General features: G+C 39.6%; 1 protein-coding gene across 2 annotated transcripts in view; it reads left to right on the top strand.

Annotated features, from left to right (window-relative positions):
* Window positions 1–15,450, top strand: part of LOC103474311 (protocadherin Fat 3-like) — a 28,706-nt gene extending 13,256 nt beyond the window's left edge. The window contains exons 2-9 of one of the 2 annotated variants that reach the window (XM_008425171.2): window positions 131–3,451; window positions 4,786–5,109; window positions 7,799–7,860; window positions 8,383–8,697; window positions 9,145–9,355; window positions 10,705–10,773; window positions 13,657–13,796; window positions 14,810–15,450. In XM_008425171.2, coding sequence (XP_008423393.1) covers window positions 160–3,451; window positions 4,786–5,109; window positions 7,799–7,860; window positions 8,383–8,697; window positions 9,145–9,355; window positions 10,705–10,773; window positions 13,657–13,796; window positions 14,810–15,157 — 4,761 coding nt within the window. In that variant the 5' untranslated portion in view covers window positions 131–159 and the 3' untranslated portion in view covers window positions 15,158–15,450. The remainder of the gene's footprint in view (window positions 1–130; window positions 3,452–4,785; window positions 5,110–7,798; window positions 7,861–8,382; window positions 8,698–9,144; window positions 9,356–10,704; window positions 10,774–13,656; window positions 13,797–14,809) is intronic. The other variant, XM_008425173.2, reaches the window with a different exon arrangement.
* The last annotated feature ends 646 nt before the right edge of the window (window positions 15,451–16,096 follow it).

Raw genomic sequence — 16,096 nt, forward strand, 5'->3', positions numbered from 1 at the left:
ATACATACATACATACATACATACATACATACATACATACATACATACATACATACATACATACATACATACTAGTTGGTTCAACTTCCTGTGTCAAACGTTTGTCATTGTTGTCTTTTTTCTGTTTCAGGATGGCAGTATGATGGGATAGATTTGAATATGGGTCAATGGGCAGGCATGCAAGTTTCTCTCCTCGGCCTGACTCTCCAGCTCTTATTATTGATATCCAAGCCATCAGCCGGCTACAACCAGAACTCCCATGAAACTCAGGATGTGCCCAGTTTCAGCTTCACCCATTCCGTCTACCATGCAACAGTTTATGAAAACTCAGCAGCACGCACCTATGCCAACAGTAAAATTAAAATGGGCATTCAACTTTCCAAAAGGTCCTGGGAAATTCGCTACAGAATTACCTCAGGAGATGACGAAGGGCTTTTTAAGGCAGAAGACTACGTTCTGGGGGACTTCTCTTTTTTGCGCATAAGGACCAAAGGGGGCAATGCAGCCATCTTAAACCGGGAGATTCAAGATAATTATGTATTGACAGTGAAAGCCTACGTCAAGGGAGAGTCTCTTCTTGAGGCCTGGACTAAAGTCAGCATTCAAGTGTTGGATATGAATGACCTCCGGCCCCTGTTTTCACCCACCACATACTCTGTGACCATAGCAGAAAGCACTCCTCTCAGGACTAGCATAGCGCAAGTTACTGCCACTGATGCAGATATTGGCTCCAATGGAGAATTTTACTTTTTTTTCAAGGACAAAATGGAACTGTTTGCAGTGCACCCAACCAGTGGAGTGGTTTACCTTAGTGGAAAGCTTAATGTTGATGAACAGGACCGGTACGACTTAGAAATTATGGCGGTTGACCGTGGTATGAAGCTGTATGGAAATAATGGAGTTAGCAGCACAGCCAAACTTTTTGTCCACATAGATCGTGTGAATGAGCGCGCTCCAGTTATGACTGTAGTCACCCACGCTTCCGCTAGGCTGGAGAAGAATAGTCTGTATGCCCTTGTTAGTGTTGAAGACTTTGATGAAGGCTTAAACGGGGAAATTGATTCTGTTATTATTATGGATGGTGACCCTTCAGGACAGTTTTACATAGAAAGACGTGAAGAAGAGGAATTTGCAATTAAATCCACCGAAATAATAAACTGGGAAACTTTCCCATATGGTTGTAACTTAACCCTGCAGGCTAAAGACAGAGGGACTCCTCCCCAGCTCTCTGCTCCACAGGTTCTCCACATAATGTTTTCAAACCAGCAGGCAACAGAAGCTAATTTTGAGCAAGAGTTCTATGTTGTTAGTCTCAATGAAGTTTCACCACCTGGCACAATTGTGGGTTTTTTTAAGATCAAACCGGAACCTGATGATGCAGAGTACATTCTGACACCCTCTGCAGATTCAACTTTTTTTAAAATCAATACCTTAACAGGTGTAATTTCCACTTCTCACTGGTTGACCCATGTATCCAAGGATATCTTTAGTCTTGAGGTGTTGGAGGTAGACAGCAATCTCAGAGCTAAAGTACAGGTAGCCATTGAAGATGCCAATGATAACACGCCTGAATTTTTCCAGTCCTTCTATGAGGTTTTTGTAAACGAAAGTGTTCCAGCTGGAACCAACATATTAACAGTCTCTGCAGTCGATGAAGATAAAGGTGAAAATGGATACATTACATACAGTATTCACTGCCTTCAGCAACTACCCTTCAAGATTAACCAATTTTCTGGTGTCATAAGCAGTAACACAGATCTAGATTTTGAAGCCTCGCCAGAGGTATTTGTATTTGTTGTTAGAGCTTCTGACTGGGGTTCACCCTACAGGCGAGAGAGTGAAGTCAATGTCACAATCCACTTACAGAATATAAATGACAATAAGCCATTGTTTGAGAAGGTCGCATGCAAGGGGGTGATTTCTGTAGATTTCCCAGTAGATGAAGTAATTACCACAATGTCTGCAATTGACATAGATGAGTTAGAGTTAGTAAAATATAAGATCATTTCAGGAAATGAGCTGGGGCTCTTTGACCTCAACCCTGATTCAGGAGTTCTTGCACTGCGTAATTCCCTTTCAGCACTGAGCCCTAAGCATAGCATCTTCAGTTTAAAAATAACTTCTACAGATGGTGAAAACTTTTCAGATCCCATGTTTGTCAACATTTCAGTTGTACATGGAAAATCTCTTTACAAGCATTTTACATGTAAAGAAACCAGTGTAGCACAAAGGTTAGCTGAAAAGTTACTTAAAAAATCCAAAGCTAGCACCAAATCTAAAACCGAGGAAGGTTTTATTGACCTGTTCTCTGTGAATCGACAAACACCCCAGTTCGACAAAGCTTTTCCCACAGACATCGCTGTGCAGGAAGACTTAAAGGTTGGCTCCAGTGTTTTCCAGGTGAATGCGTATGATGGTGATACAGGTTTCAATGGTCAGATTCTGTACTCTATTTCAGATGGAAACACTGACAGTTGTTTTAACATTGGCTTGCAGACTGGTCTAATAAGCGTTTTTCTGCCTATGGACAGAGAAAAGAGAGATCACTACATCCTCAACCTAACCATTTGTGACCTTGGTCTGCCACAGAAAGCGACTTGGCGTTTGCTTACTGTTCACATTGTGGATGCAAACGATAATGCCCCTCAGTTTTTACAAGAAGGATATAGAATAGTAATTCCTGAAAACACTGCAATAGGCACAATTATTATCCAGGTCGAGGCCACTGACAAAGATCTTGGACTCAATGGTGAGATAGTTTACTCTGTCTTGACCAGCACCACACAGTTTGGCATTAACTCCACTAACGGGATAGTTTATGTCACTGGCCAACTAGACCGAGAGTTGGCTCCAATCTATAACTTAAAGATTAAAGCTCGAGACAGTGCAGCTAAAGGGAGACACAAGTTTTCAGTCACCATTTTGAAAGTTATTTTAGAGGACGTGAATGACTGTCCTCCACTATTCATCCCCAGTGTTTACAAAGCCAGAGCTCTTGAGGATCTTCCTGTAGGAACTGTTATAGCCTGGATCGAAACCCAGGACCCAGATGTGGGATTAGGAGGCCAGGTGCGGTACTCTCTGGTCAATGACCACAACGGATGGTTTGAATTAGATCGGAACAGTGGAGCCATTCGACTGACGAAGGAACTGGACTATGAGGTCCAGCAGTTCTACAACCTCACAGTGAAAGCCAAAGACAAGGGAAAACCTGTGTCTCTTCTGTCTGTCACCTTTGTGGAATTGGAAGTAATCGATGTGAATGAAAACCTCTACGCTCCTTACTTTTCACACTTTGCCTTGACTGGAAGAATTGTAGAGAATGCCCCAATCGGAACTACTTTACTCCAACTTAGTGCTCAAGATGATGACGTTGGTAGAGATGGAGAGATCCACTATTCCATTCGGGATGGGAGTGGGCTTGGAAGATTTGCCATCGATGAGGAAACGGGTGAGTTTTCTTTTATGGTCAATGAGTTATCCAGCTTGTTAGCAGAAAAAAATCTGAGCAATTTTTCAGTTAAATTAGACACAGTATCTTGTATTCCTAAAGTTTGCACGGTTAAACTTAGGTGTTTTTTTATCCTCTCAGCATGAGGTTTGAATGATAATCTTGCAACAAGCAAAATTCCATGATATTTAAATTGTGTGACCAATGTGATCTTCTCTCCGAAAATAAATATGACAGGGTCAGTTGTATTTTATGGTCTTTCAGTAAAATAAATGCCAACTGTTTAAAAACATTTTTCTTGAGGAAGGCATGTTTAAGCCAAGTGGCTATTTGTAACAAGAGTAACTCAGTAAGTTGGGAAGAAACTTGAATTTTGTCCCTACCCTGTACATAAGTGACAGTGTCATCTGCGTACAATTGGTAATCAACACCAGGGGTGGAGCTATAGGGGAAGCTGGGGGGGCGGCTGCCCCCCCCCGAACCGGGCCGGATGGGGGCCCGGGTCTGGAGGTGCCAGGGATGGAGGAATGGTTTCAAGTCGCTTAAATGTCTGATTATAGACGGAAAAAGTGCGCCCTCACCTGTTGAGAAAGGTGAGGGCGCACCTTTCTCAACAGGTGGTGAGGTGAGGGGTCCGGTGATTCGTTAGGGGCCCGGTAATTGGCCCCGCCCCCCGGCCCGACGCTGACTTGTTCCGCTAGTGATCAACACTGTTGCAGACTGAGGGAAGTTTAGGAATGTATAAGATGAATAACAGCGATCCAGTGTCTGGCTGTAGAAAGTTGGTTATTTAGTTTGACTTAACTAAGCCTGACTGTTAGTCTGATCAGGAGTAGGTTAGCTGCACAAGATAAATAGCTTTTATGATTTTTCTTAATTCAGAAAAATCCCTGCTTAAGGGCTTTGTGTTTTGTGAAACAGCCCTTTGTGATAGACACATTTACAAACATTTAGGTTGTTGATCTGAAGAATAGAGCCAATGTGGATAACAATGGCTCTATGCTTAGTGTTATTATCCATTTTCAAGAATAATCGGTGCCACGGCCTTTAAAGTTCCGGCTCAAGTCTTTAGATGTTGCTTCAGTATTTCCATATAATATTGTGTCTAGATTCTAAACGGACTGTTCTCCAGAGAGACATGTTATGTTTGTTTTGGCAGTTAATTGTGCAGGATATTGTTGCATTCCACTCTTTATATGCAGTGCAAAATGAATTCAAAGTTCTTTATGTGCTACATTTTCCTATTCATCTGTTTAATCTTTATTTTCTAAGCACATTTAATATTTGAAGTTGGGTGGATTTTCTTTGATTGCACAAACTGTCTTCTTTCTCAGGAGTGATCTACACCACAGACACATTGGATCGGGAAACCAAGGACTCTTATTGGCTGACGGTTTATGCCAGTGACCGTGGCGTTGTTCCCCAGTTCAGCACAACTGAGGTGTTCATTGAAGTGGAGGATGTCAATGACAACGCCCCACTAACCTCCGAGCCTTTGCTTCGGTGCTCAGTACCAGAGAATTCTGCCCGGGACGTTTCTGTAATTCAAATCCACGCTCAGGATCCTGATGTCTCCCCGCCTTCTATTGCTGATTGGCTAAGCTATCGGATTGTTAGTGGAAACCCACAGAACTTCTTTACTATCAACACTCGTACTGGTGAGTCATTTTCTGTTTCTCGGTCATGTAAGTTGATTTTGTGAGAGTGGCTGGCTTGAGCTGAAAAGGGCTTTGAGTGGTAGGTATGACTTGAAAAGTGACATCTAGGTTTAATCTATTTACCATTTGTTAAAGTGTTTCATTGGTGAATTAAACATAATTGATGCAAAGACAAAGTCTCTACTTGTCTGGCAGCACAAGAGTATGCTTGTTGGTCTTGTCTAGTTGTTTACTGCGGAAGGGTGTTGCCATGGAATTGGGTTTTAGGCCAAAGTCATGTGAAAGAAGAATTAAAATAGTTCCTGTGCCAAGATTTATCAGTTCTTGGCACAGGAACTTGTAAATCAGTTAGAGTGAATATTAGTTATTGTTTGTCATCTCAGCAGTCAGCCTCAGTCATTCATTCATCTGTACAAGTGAATCAGCTTGGCTGTAACAAGCACAAAGGAAACTTGAATGGGATACAGTAAAGTTTTCTGACAGTTGAAACACATCTTTGGTTTTTTTCAGCCTGGTTCTTTTCCTCAGATTAACATTTGATTTTAAATACATTAATGATTGCATTTCTGTGCTTACATTAAGTAGTTATCAGGTTATTCAGTGCCTGTGTTCTGCTCTATTTAAGCTCCCTCCAGACACAGACACTCCAGTTCTGTGTGTAGATGTTCAGCATTAATTCCTTACTATTTTTTAATCTTCCAGTTATGACCTTGTTTCTGTCCTACTCATTTGCTTGTTCTGCTGCTGGATTCTACATTTATCTCTTCTTTCCACAAACCACAGAAAAGGATTCTCACCTTTGACCCCATCTCACTTCATGCCTCATCACCTCACTATTTGCGTCTGTGTGTCTGACCCTCACCTTCCTTCTTACCATATCTCCACCCATCAGAGAATATTTATCATTGGATGTATTGTGCATATAAATCATCCTGGAAGTTTTCTGTGAAGACTCTATAGTTCATACAGTCGGACATTGAGCATCATCCAAGAATTACTCCTGGACATTTGTGTGACCAGTCTGTGACTAAGCCAGTTCCGGTTTTTAATAAATCTATTAAAACGTGGTCTGTGCTTGGCTGAGTTATTGGGTTCTCTATACCAGATGTTACACTTATTAAATCTTGAAAATTAATCATAAAGGACTCCACCACCCTGCACACAGACTGTTCCAGCGGCTCCCCTTGCTTGTTGCCGTCGAGCTTACCTCACCACTGTAAAGCAGCCCAAACCAGGGCTCAGTTGAAAGGGTTTGAACCTCCTGAGCCTGATCAGCCTGTCCCAAGCAGGTCAACCAGGGCTCCATGAAAACTGGTGGAGGAGAAAATGTCAGCCTAGCATCCGAACGTTGAACCCCGCTTCATCTGATGGCCCGGTCAGACTGAGTAACCTGCAGCTAACCAAACCTCCCTGCCATGCTCATTAACAGCAGCTTCTCCTCTTAAACAACTTGCACTTAAAATTGGGCTGAATTGATTTAGAAATCTGGACAAAACAAACTTCTGGGATTTTTTTTTTTTTTACTGTCTTGATCAAAACAACCGATAAAAACCTTTGATAAATCTGTTGATCACAGTAATCAATCTTAAACACCATGAAGAACTCTTAAAGGTGACAATCTTAATAATCAAATTTTCATAACTTCCAGTAAGACTTCCATTGCTTTAATTTGAAGAGCTTAGCAGGTATAGCACACAGTAAAAAATCCAGCAAAATAGAAAAAGTACATAAGTTGCAAAAGTCATTGAATCATGTTCTCTAAAACTGTAGCTGAGTGAACTTTTTGAATGAAATAAGTCTGCATGAGATAGAGAGAGAGGTTCATACCACATAGAAATCCATTTTTTGACCCATTTGTTCTTTGTGGAAAACATGGTAAAAATCCAAATTTCCCTGATGGGCAAATGTAGCCCCAAAAATCAAATGAAGAAATTCCTCCACTTTTTCTGGACAAAACTTGTGAAAATTCTTGGATCTAACAAAAGAAAAAACCCAGCGTAAAGCAGCAGTCTTGAGAATAAACCCAAATTCTTAAACTTTGACCTTTGGCGCGTGGATTGGCCTCATCAGGGTTACAGTTGTTGGGTCTGGTTGAGGCTCAGTTGTTCTCTCAAACCCAGATTGTCTTCATGATCTCTTCTCCTGACGTGGACACAAAGACTGACCCTGAGGCACAACCCTGAATATTAGCAAGTGATTCTGCTTTCTACTTTTTTGGGCGATGCCTTTGTGCCTTTTTGCACAAACTGTTAAAACAACACATTTTTAGAAAATTCCTCTTTTTATCCTGTTGAAACTCTTGTGAGTCCCTCTGCAGCCCACTGAACTCTGTCTGAAACAACTTCCCCTTTTCTCACGCCATATCTGAGTCACCTTCTGTTCCTTATCTTACAGATCATTACATTTTATACATTTGCAATCAAAACATAATTTAAATAACAAAGACTACCTTTCTACATCACATTACTCCCCAATTACTAATGTCATTTATTTATTTATTTATTTATTTATTTATTTATTTATTTATTTATTTATTTATTTATTTATTTATTTATTTATTAAGTTTCCTGATCTGGGACCTGAGTCCAAATTCCGAACTATAAGCATTCAAATGCGAAAATGCGAGCTGATATGACAATAAAACCCTTGAATCTTTGAATTTAACAATTGCTGCTGTTTTCTCCCTCAGGACTGATCACTACAACCTCTCGGAAACTGGATCGTGAACAACAACAGGAGCACACTCTAGAGGTGAGGAAATCTTTCCTAATTCGTATCAAAATTTCATCTGGCACCTTGTCTTTTGTTCTTGAAGCCAGAGGTGATCGCTGAGACGTGGAATTAATCATTTTGACATCCCATTCATTTGTTATTTCAGTTAAGTACTATCAGAACTCTGGTACTCTATATGTTGCTCATATACAGCAGATTGATAAAATACTAAGACCTATTATTTTATTGGCCATTTTTGCCACACTATCAATCTTTACTTTGAAATCAGGAAATTATGGGAAGAGTAGAAAAATACTTATGTCCATATGCTGGCTTGAAATGAAGAGTTTCATGGTCTTAAGCAGCCCAAATGTCAGTGAGTTAAAAATTTGTGAGAATTCAAAGATTGCAGTTTACTAAGAGATGCTATCATCAGCGAGACCTATAAAGCCTGTGATGAAAACGGTAAAATACTGCTGCTCTTGCTTCTCTATGGACTCTAATTTTTAGTGGATCTGGTTTACGGATAATTAATTTGAGTAACTCTTTCTGCTCCTATAGGTGCTGATTTCAGACAGCAGTCCAAGTCCCAAGAGCAGTACACTGTGGGTTATGGTTTCAGTCCTAGATGAAAATGACAACCGACCAACTTTTCATGATAAGGTCTACCAAGTCAGACTTCCAGAGAGAGAACGAAGAAAGAAGGCTGAGCCCATCTACCGGGTGTTTGCCTATGACCAGGACGACGGGCCCAACAGTGACCTCTCATACAGCCTTGTGGACGGCAATGACGATGGAAAATTTTTCATAGACCCCAAAACAGCTGTGGTGTCATCTCGCAAGGCCTTCGCTGCAGGAAGCTATGACATCTTGACTGTATGAGTTCATTTTTACCTCTTGTTTCATTCAGTTATTCTAACTCAGTTGCTTGGATGGGTTCTATATTTTATTCTTACTTATTTTTGGCAAAAGACAAATGAGTATTCTACTTTCAGACATGCTGCCTTGACTTTCTGTAATTTAGCGAATTGATATAAAAATGGCTCATATTTATAACTGGAAAGACATTTTAAAACATAGCTGCAAAGACTTTACCATTTTGTTACTCTGGAAATTATTGGGCTTAATATTCCAAAAAATCAGCAGTTATAGATTTGAGTAAATCAAAAAATAAATTATTGCATACATTGTGACCAATATGGTACAGAAAAATTTATTTATTAACATCATTGAATTAGTATAATCACTAAAAGCTGATTCTAAACTTTTTATGAATTATTAGATTTAACAGTCATTAATTGTAGCCAGTTTGTGCTTCTCCAGATTAAAGCATCAGACAATGGCCGTCCCCAGAAGTCTTCAACAGCTCGTCTGCATATTGAGTGGATTCAACGACCGCCTCCATCATCTCCACCATTGCTCTTTGACGAGTTGTTCTATAACTTTACCATCACGGAGAATGACCATGTGGCTGAGATTGTGGGTGTGGTGTCTCTGCAACAGAACCCAGTTCCAGTTTGGTTTGATATCACAGGTAAAGTTCCCCTGTAGGTGAACTGACATAACCATATGTGCCAGTCTGGCTTATAAAAATGATACTTTTTTCAAGTGCCAGGCAAAAATTTCTGGCTAAATTAAAGTTATCAACCTTTAGAAGACTGAACATCAAACCTAAAATATGTGTTTTTATTGTATCTTCTACTTTAAATAAACCTTTATGTTATGTTTTAGTTTAGTTCATTGTTAAAACTTTATAACGGAAAGTTATAAAGATCTATTTGTTTATAGAGACAATACAGACATAACGTGGTCGCAAATAATTTTTTAAAATCTATTGATGATTATCACTGTGACAAGATTTTAGATTTGTCTTCTGTTTAAGCAAACCTAAAGTAAAGAGTAACAAAATGTCATAACTAATGAAATGTATTTTCATAAATTGTTGTAAACTAAACACTGATTTCCCTCTAGAATTTCAATTGTATAGTTTAATAATAACCTTTGCTGGACTAGCAAGACATCCTTGTAGAAATCCTATTTTCAGTGCTGTTTAAAAGTGTTATTTTTTTTAGTAATACAAATAAAGTTCTCACAACAGCCTTGAAAAATGGAGGTCACTGATGTCAGCACACAGAGTTCCAAATAGAACTGTTCCCAATTAAATTGCAAAGCTTTACGCCACTTGTCTGTCACTAATCGTCAAGGGTTTGTTGGACACCAGTGCCTACATGCTTAAGACTATCCCGACTCTTCGTGTGTTGTTCAACAGTGGAATGACCTAATAAGTGCTAGCAGAATAGGGAGATCCCAGCATGTCTCTAAGAAACTTCTGAAGACTCAGTTCCTCAGTAAGAATCTCCTAACCCAGCACCTACTCTGTAGTTTTCGCTCCTTTGCTACTGTATCTCTTTCTGAACTTTCCTCTATGTCTGCACTCTGTTTCTATACTCGCACCTCAGACACAACCTGATCAGTGGTTTTCCTTCTCAGTAGATTATTTGCTTTGATATTAATTGAATTGTTATATCCCCATTGGTTTGTCACTTCAGATAAAAGCATCTGCCAAATTCAGCTCCATAAACACAACTTAAATTTGAAATGGTCCACAGGGACCGCTCCGTCCCAGCCTCCGGAGCCTAAGAGCATTGTACCAGCTTACAGGCTTTGTGGTGATGCCACCATGCTTTGAGTCTGTTTAGCTGTTGATACTACTGGTTCACAACTGAAGAATCCACAGCTTCACATCACTGGGTGTTATGCATATTTGCTATGAAATAACTAATGCTGTCTCTGTCCTCTTTTTCCTGTTTTCTTCAAAAATGTATTTTCTTCCTGTCTTACCCTTTCTCTTTTTTTCTGTCTTTGATACTTCATGCCTGGAAGGTGCCAGGCCTTTTCGTGAGATGTTCTATATCTTGCAGAGTGCTTGTTTCAAGAACTGTTCCTCAGAAGGTATTTTATATACACTTTTCGTTTTGGCACACTATCAGAAGAAATCCCTTCATTTTGTCGCCTTTTTAAAAACAAACATTTTTACTTGGTCATACCCACAGTCTACCCTTCTTTTTATTTCCCGCCACAGCTTTTTTTATGTGCAAAATTAACAACACAGCTCTGGCTGAGTGGTTTAATTTGTTTTGGTTCTGTATTTTCAATAGAAGTTTTTCCATTACTCTCTTTTTATCTGCTTCCATGGCTACAAGCCTCTGTTACCTCATTACCCTCCAGTGCTGACCCTTCATTAGCAACAGCAATACATTTTTCATAGAATGCAAGTGTTCAGGTTATAGTATTCACGTGTATCTTCACAAGCACATTCAAATGGTACATTACTTACTGATCTGGTTATCAAACTAATGACAGTTTGTCAAAATGAGGATGTTCCTCTCCACTCCAGATTGAATGTGGAAACCACCTCCTAGAAATTAATGCTAGTCATTACTTAGGTGAGCTTCTTAATTCAATCATATGTATACCTCAACATACTGTGTTGGTTTAAAGAAAATTCAATTTGAAATTACATCTAAATTAGGAGTGAAGTGGAAAATCCATGCACTTTTTCCACTTAATCCAGGATCCAGTTGTAGGTTCAAGAACTTCCTCCTCCCCAGCCACATGGACCAGCTGCTCCAGAGGAATCCCACTGTGTTTCCAGACCAGCTGAAAATTATAGTCTCTCCGGGGTCTCCTGGGTTTTCCTCTGGGTCTCCTTCTGGTGGAATGTTTCCTGAACACCTCACCAGGAGAGTGTCCAGGAGGCTTCTTAACCAGATGCCAAAGACACCTGGAAAGTTGAGACTCCCTGCAAAAGAAACTGATTGCATCCACAATCTCTTTTGGTCACTACCCAGAGATCTTAACGGTAAATGAGGGTAGGAATGTAGACTGACCAATAAATCAAGGCCTTCGCCATTTGGCTCTGCTCTCTCTCTACCATGACACACTGTCATTGGTGAACACAACCCCTGAAATCCTTAAACTCCTCCACTTGGGGCAGAGTCTTGACCCTGAGAGGCCCTTTACTTTTTCCAGCTCAAAATCATGGTTTTGAATTTGGAGGTGTTGATTTTTATCCTGACTGTGAACAGATCCACTTAACAGTTTGGTTGTGGGTGGAAATTCTGCCCATAAAGGTTATGAACAAAATTGGTAACAAAGGGCAACCTTGGCGGAAATAAACTCTTACGGGAAACATGTCTGGCTTGCTTCTGGTACTGCGGGCCAAGCTTTGACACCAGACATACAAGGACCCAACAGCGCATATCAAAGAGCCTGAAGAACCCCACAAAACTCCCCAAAGGACATAGTCAAACACCTTTTAGGTTGCACTTTGTCTGATGCCTCACCTAGAACCTGTTTGTCATGGACGACACTACCAGGGGCAGAAACCCCCTGACAACTGGTAGATCATGTTGACACTCAACCACTCCACCACCATAAGTTGGCAGCCCATGGAGAAGTGAAGAGGAAGATAGTTGGCTAAACATCTAATTGCTAAAGCTACTCATGATTCATGGGAAGCATCAGTATGTATTCATCTGTGTCACTAAAGAAATGGTCAGTCTGACGTCTTTAAAGGTCTTTCTGTCTGAAGGGTAATATCTAGCTCCATGCCTAAACTTCATTAAAAAAAAAGAGGGAGGAGTACATCAGAAAAGTATAATTATTCTCAGATTTGCAATACTAATACAATCGGAGAGTGATTGATAAAATTTCCACGAAGGCTTAATAATAGAACAATTACATATGCATAATGATTAATTAACTAACAAGACATAAATATAAATGTAACGACTTAAAGTGAATTCTCAAAAGGATCTCTAAAGGATAATGACTGTTCTGGTTTTCTTCAGCTGATAAAATGTATGTCCAGTTAAACAGTCTTATCTATAAAAAGTAACTCATGGTTAATGACTGTAATTTAGATTGATTGAATACCCAATGGGCTGCACAGTGGCGCAGTTGGTAGCACTGTTGCCTTGCAGCAAGAAGATCCTGCATGTTCTCCCTGTGCATGCATGTGCTTGGTTGTTTGTCCTGTCTGTCTCTGAGTTGCCCTGCTGGCGACCTGTCCAGGGTGACCCCACCTCTCGCGCGAAATGCTCGCTGGAGATAGGCACCAGTAACCCTCACAATCCCACTAGGGACAAAGGGGGTTTGAAAATGGATGAATGGATAAATACCTGATTTAAGGCTGGGAATGTTTGGAAAAGTAATGATGAATTCATCAGAGCCCATGGAGAATACTGACATAGTATTTGTTTAGTTATGTATAATTGTTTGACCAGGCATCAAGGTTATTGTTGATGGGAGGCACTGGCTGTTTTCCTGGTGTTGAATGGTTTTCACTCTCTTTTTAATGTAATCTCATAAAATGACTCGTACACACTCAAAGCTGATTTACCCTACATTTAAAATCTTCCTGACAATTTTCTTATATAGTTGGAACCTGTCTGAAGGTAAACCAGAGAAACCTTCTCATTTCAGGTCAGTTAGAATTACACAAATAATGTTTGTTTGCCAAACGCCACAATAATGAGCGAGAGAGACCATTATTAACGTCTTCAAATTCAGAAGCTTGACTATTATCTCATTAACTTCTCCTTTATTATTGGCAAATATTTCTCAAAAGATATTAAAACCATCCATAAGAAAAAATGCTGCTTTATGGATCAACCAGATTTGGGCCTGACACATTTTATGCACGATGCTGTGGTGAATTTTGCTGAACACCAGGCTACATTTATTCATTGAATTATGACATGTTTATTTTCAGAAAATCTTTGTATGACTCACACTGCATACCTTCTTCTTCCAACTCTTGTTTGGGAGCAGGTGGGAACAGTGACAGTGTGTTCGACGTGGAGCGGACAGCAGCTACCATCATCATCGCAAAGCCTCTGGATGCTGAGCAGCGTTCCTTCTACAACCTGACAGTGCAGGCCACAGATGGCACCAGCACTGCATATGTACAGGTGACCTCTCAATATGACCTTCTGTTTTTCTTGTTGTAACGTTTAGTATTTATTGAATCTATTTTCCAGGCTCTTCATGAAATATCTCTGCAGTGTATTAGTGAAATGCTCAATTAAACTTCATCCTCCATCTTTCAAGTACTCACTTTATGCTCATTAAGCCTTAAAACACATTAACACTGCTGGTGGACCTGCTGCACCAAGCACAGCTTAAAGTAGCATAATGAAAACCAAGCACAGATTGGCATTCAGGACACAGAGAGGGAAATCCTTGTTTGGTGATTTCTATTAAAAGGTTTTTACTTTTCTCTATTAAAATACTCTGCCATATACCTAACTTGACTATTTGGTCTGGTATAAGGGTATTCACTAGTTTTATCATAGATATAGGTAGATTGAATAGTGCCCACAATTCTATTGTTATTCTTGTGATCTTTCTTGTCATCTTCATAGTTTGTATTTACATTTTTTATTAAGACTTTGCATTGAATTCCTAATCTTGCGCAGACATTATACATTTTATCTCCTATATGTTAGTAAGTATAGTGTGTGACATGAATAGAAATGGGCTCGATAAAATGTTTGGAATTTTTTTGTGCTAAATGTGGATGTGTCACGATGCGTGTGAAAGAGGACCAAACTGCAGATGATGGCACATTTAATGTCACGATGATAAGAAATTTACAAGGAACAGAACATAGGAGAACAAGAAGTGGACAACAGTGGAATCTGGTGGTCACTGACTGACAGTAAGGAGCTCACATACTAGAAAGTTTGATTTGTGGACAGAGAACTGGTGGCTGGTAGAGATCAGAGAGGTAGACGAAATGAAAAAAAGAAATCAATACAAGGAAATAACATAAGCCAAAAGTCTAAACAGGAGGTATGACAGGACGGCTGTTTGTGAAAATGAGTCCATTAAAAACTAAAACAGCACATTTCAGTTAATACTGCCTTTCATCTTTTATTTTTAACTCATTCCTTTTCCTCTTACCAATGTCACTATGTTCCAGGTTTACATTACTGTTCTAGACAGTAATGATAATGATCCCGTCTTCTCACAACAAATCTACGAGGTCATTATTTCGGAGGATACACCACCCAACACCGAAGTGGTCCAGATACTGGCATCAGACCGTGACGAGCATCACCAGCTCACCTATTCTCTCCACAGCTCCATAGACTCTAGAAGTATGCGTCTGTTCCACATCCACCCAACGCTGGGAACAGTTTACACTGTCCAGAGGCTGGACCACGAGGCCTGTGCCCAGCACATTTTGACTGTCATTGTACGTATACTTTGCTTAAGAATAAGCCCATCCTTTGATCCTAGCTCTTTTAATGAAGGTTTTGCCATTTAAGGACCATGTTAGAGCTTAAATATTTTCTGAACTGACCACATTGATAAACATTTGACCCAACATCCTTGAAGGGATGTTTCATTATAATATTACTTCTTTAGTTTCTTTATTATTACTTTGACCATTAAACATAGCTGAATCACAGCAAATTCTAAAGAAAACAATGGGCTAGTTAGAAAAAAATATCTTTTGAAACACTGGGTTACAAAAAATATTTTTTGGAAGTTGTCAATTATTTTTCAACTGATTTATGACTATTTTGCATGGCTGAATCCAAAGATGACATAAATTGTTTGTAATCAGGTCAGGTTTTTATTCTAATTTGATTTAGAGAAATCTGACTTTCTGACTAAATTTTGTGACATTATCAGTTTATTTCTGTTAATATTTCTCATCCAAGAAAGGTTTTCAGGAGAAAAAATGTTTTCTAACAGAGTGTATTAATTAAATGTTACAAACTTGGATTTCTGTAAATTGAATAATAAACACTGATAAGGGTAAGTACATGTCACTTGAACATTACGTCTCCATCTCTTTTCTGTCCTGATGGAATCTCTCCTTCTGCTCATCACTCATTGATCCAGATTGTCAGGAAACTGATCCAGATGTGAGATCAAGTCATGCATTTTGATGCTCATGTTGCTCCATAGCAAACGTTAGATGGAGATAGGCACCAGCACCTCAATAAGGGACAAGGGTGTATAGAAAATGGATGGATGTTGCTCCACAGTTCAGAAAGTTGACCTGATGGAGTAAAACCAAAGTGATTTTTGGATTCAGTACTTCAAAATGACCATAACAGAAAAATCAGTTTCTGTTTGGTTCTGTTCAATAGGTTGCTTAGCATCCATCCATCCATCCATCCATCCATCCATCCATCCATCCATCCATCCATCCATCCATCCATCCATCCATCCATCCATCCATCCATCCATCCAT

This window comes from Poecilia reticulata, linkage group LG13, assembly GCF_000633615.1.
Source record: "Poecilia reticulata strain Guanapo linkage group LG13, Guppy_female_1.0+MT, whole genome shotgun sequence".
NCBI classification, from domain to species: domain Eukaryota; kingdom Metazoa; phylum Chordata; class Actinopteri; order Cyprinodontiformes; family Poeciliidae; genus Poecilia; species Poecilia reticulata.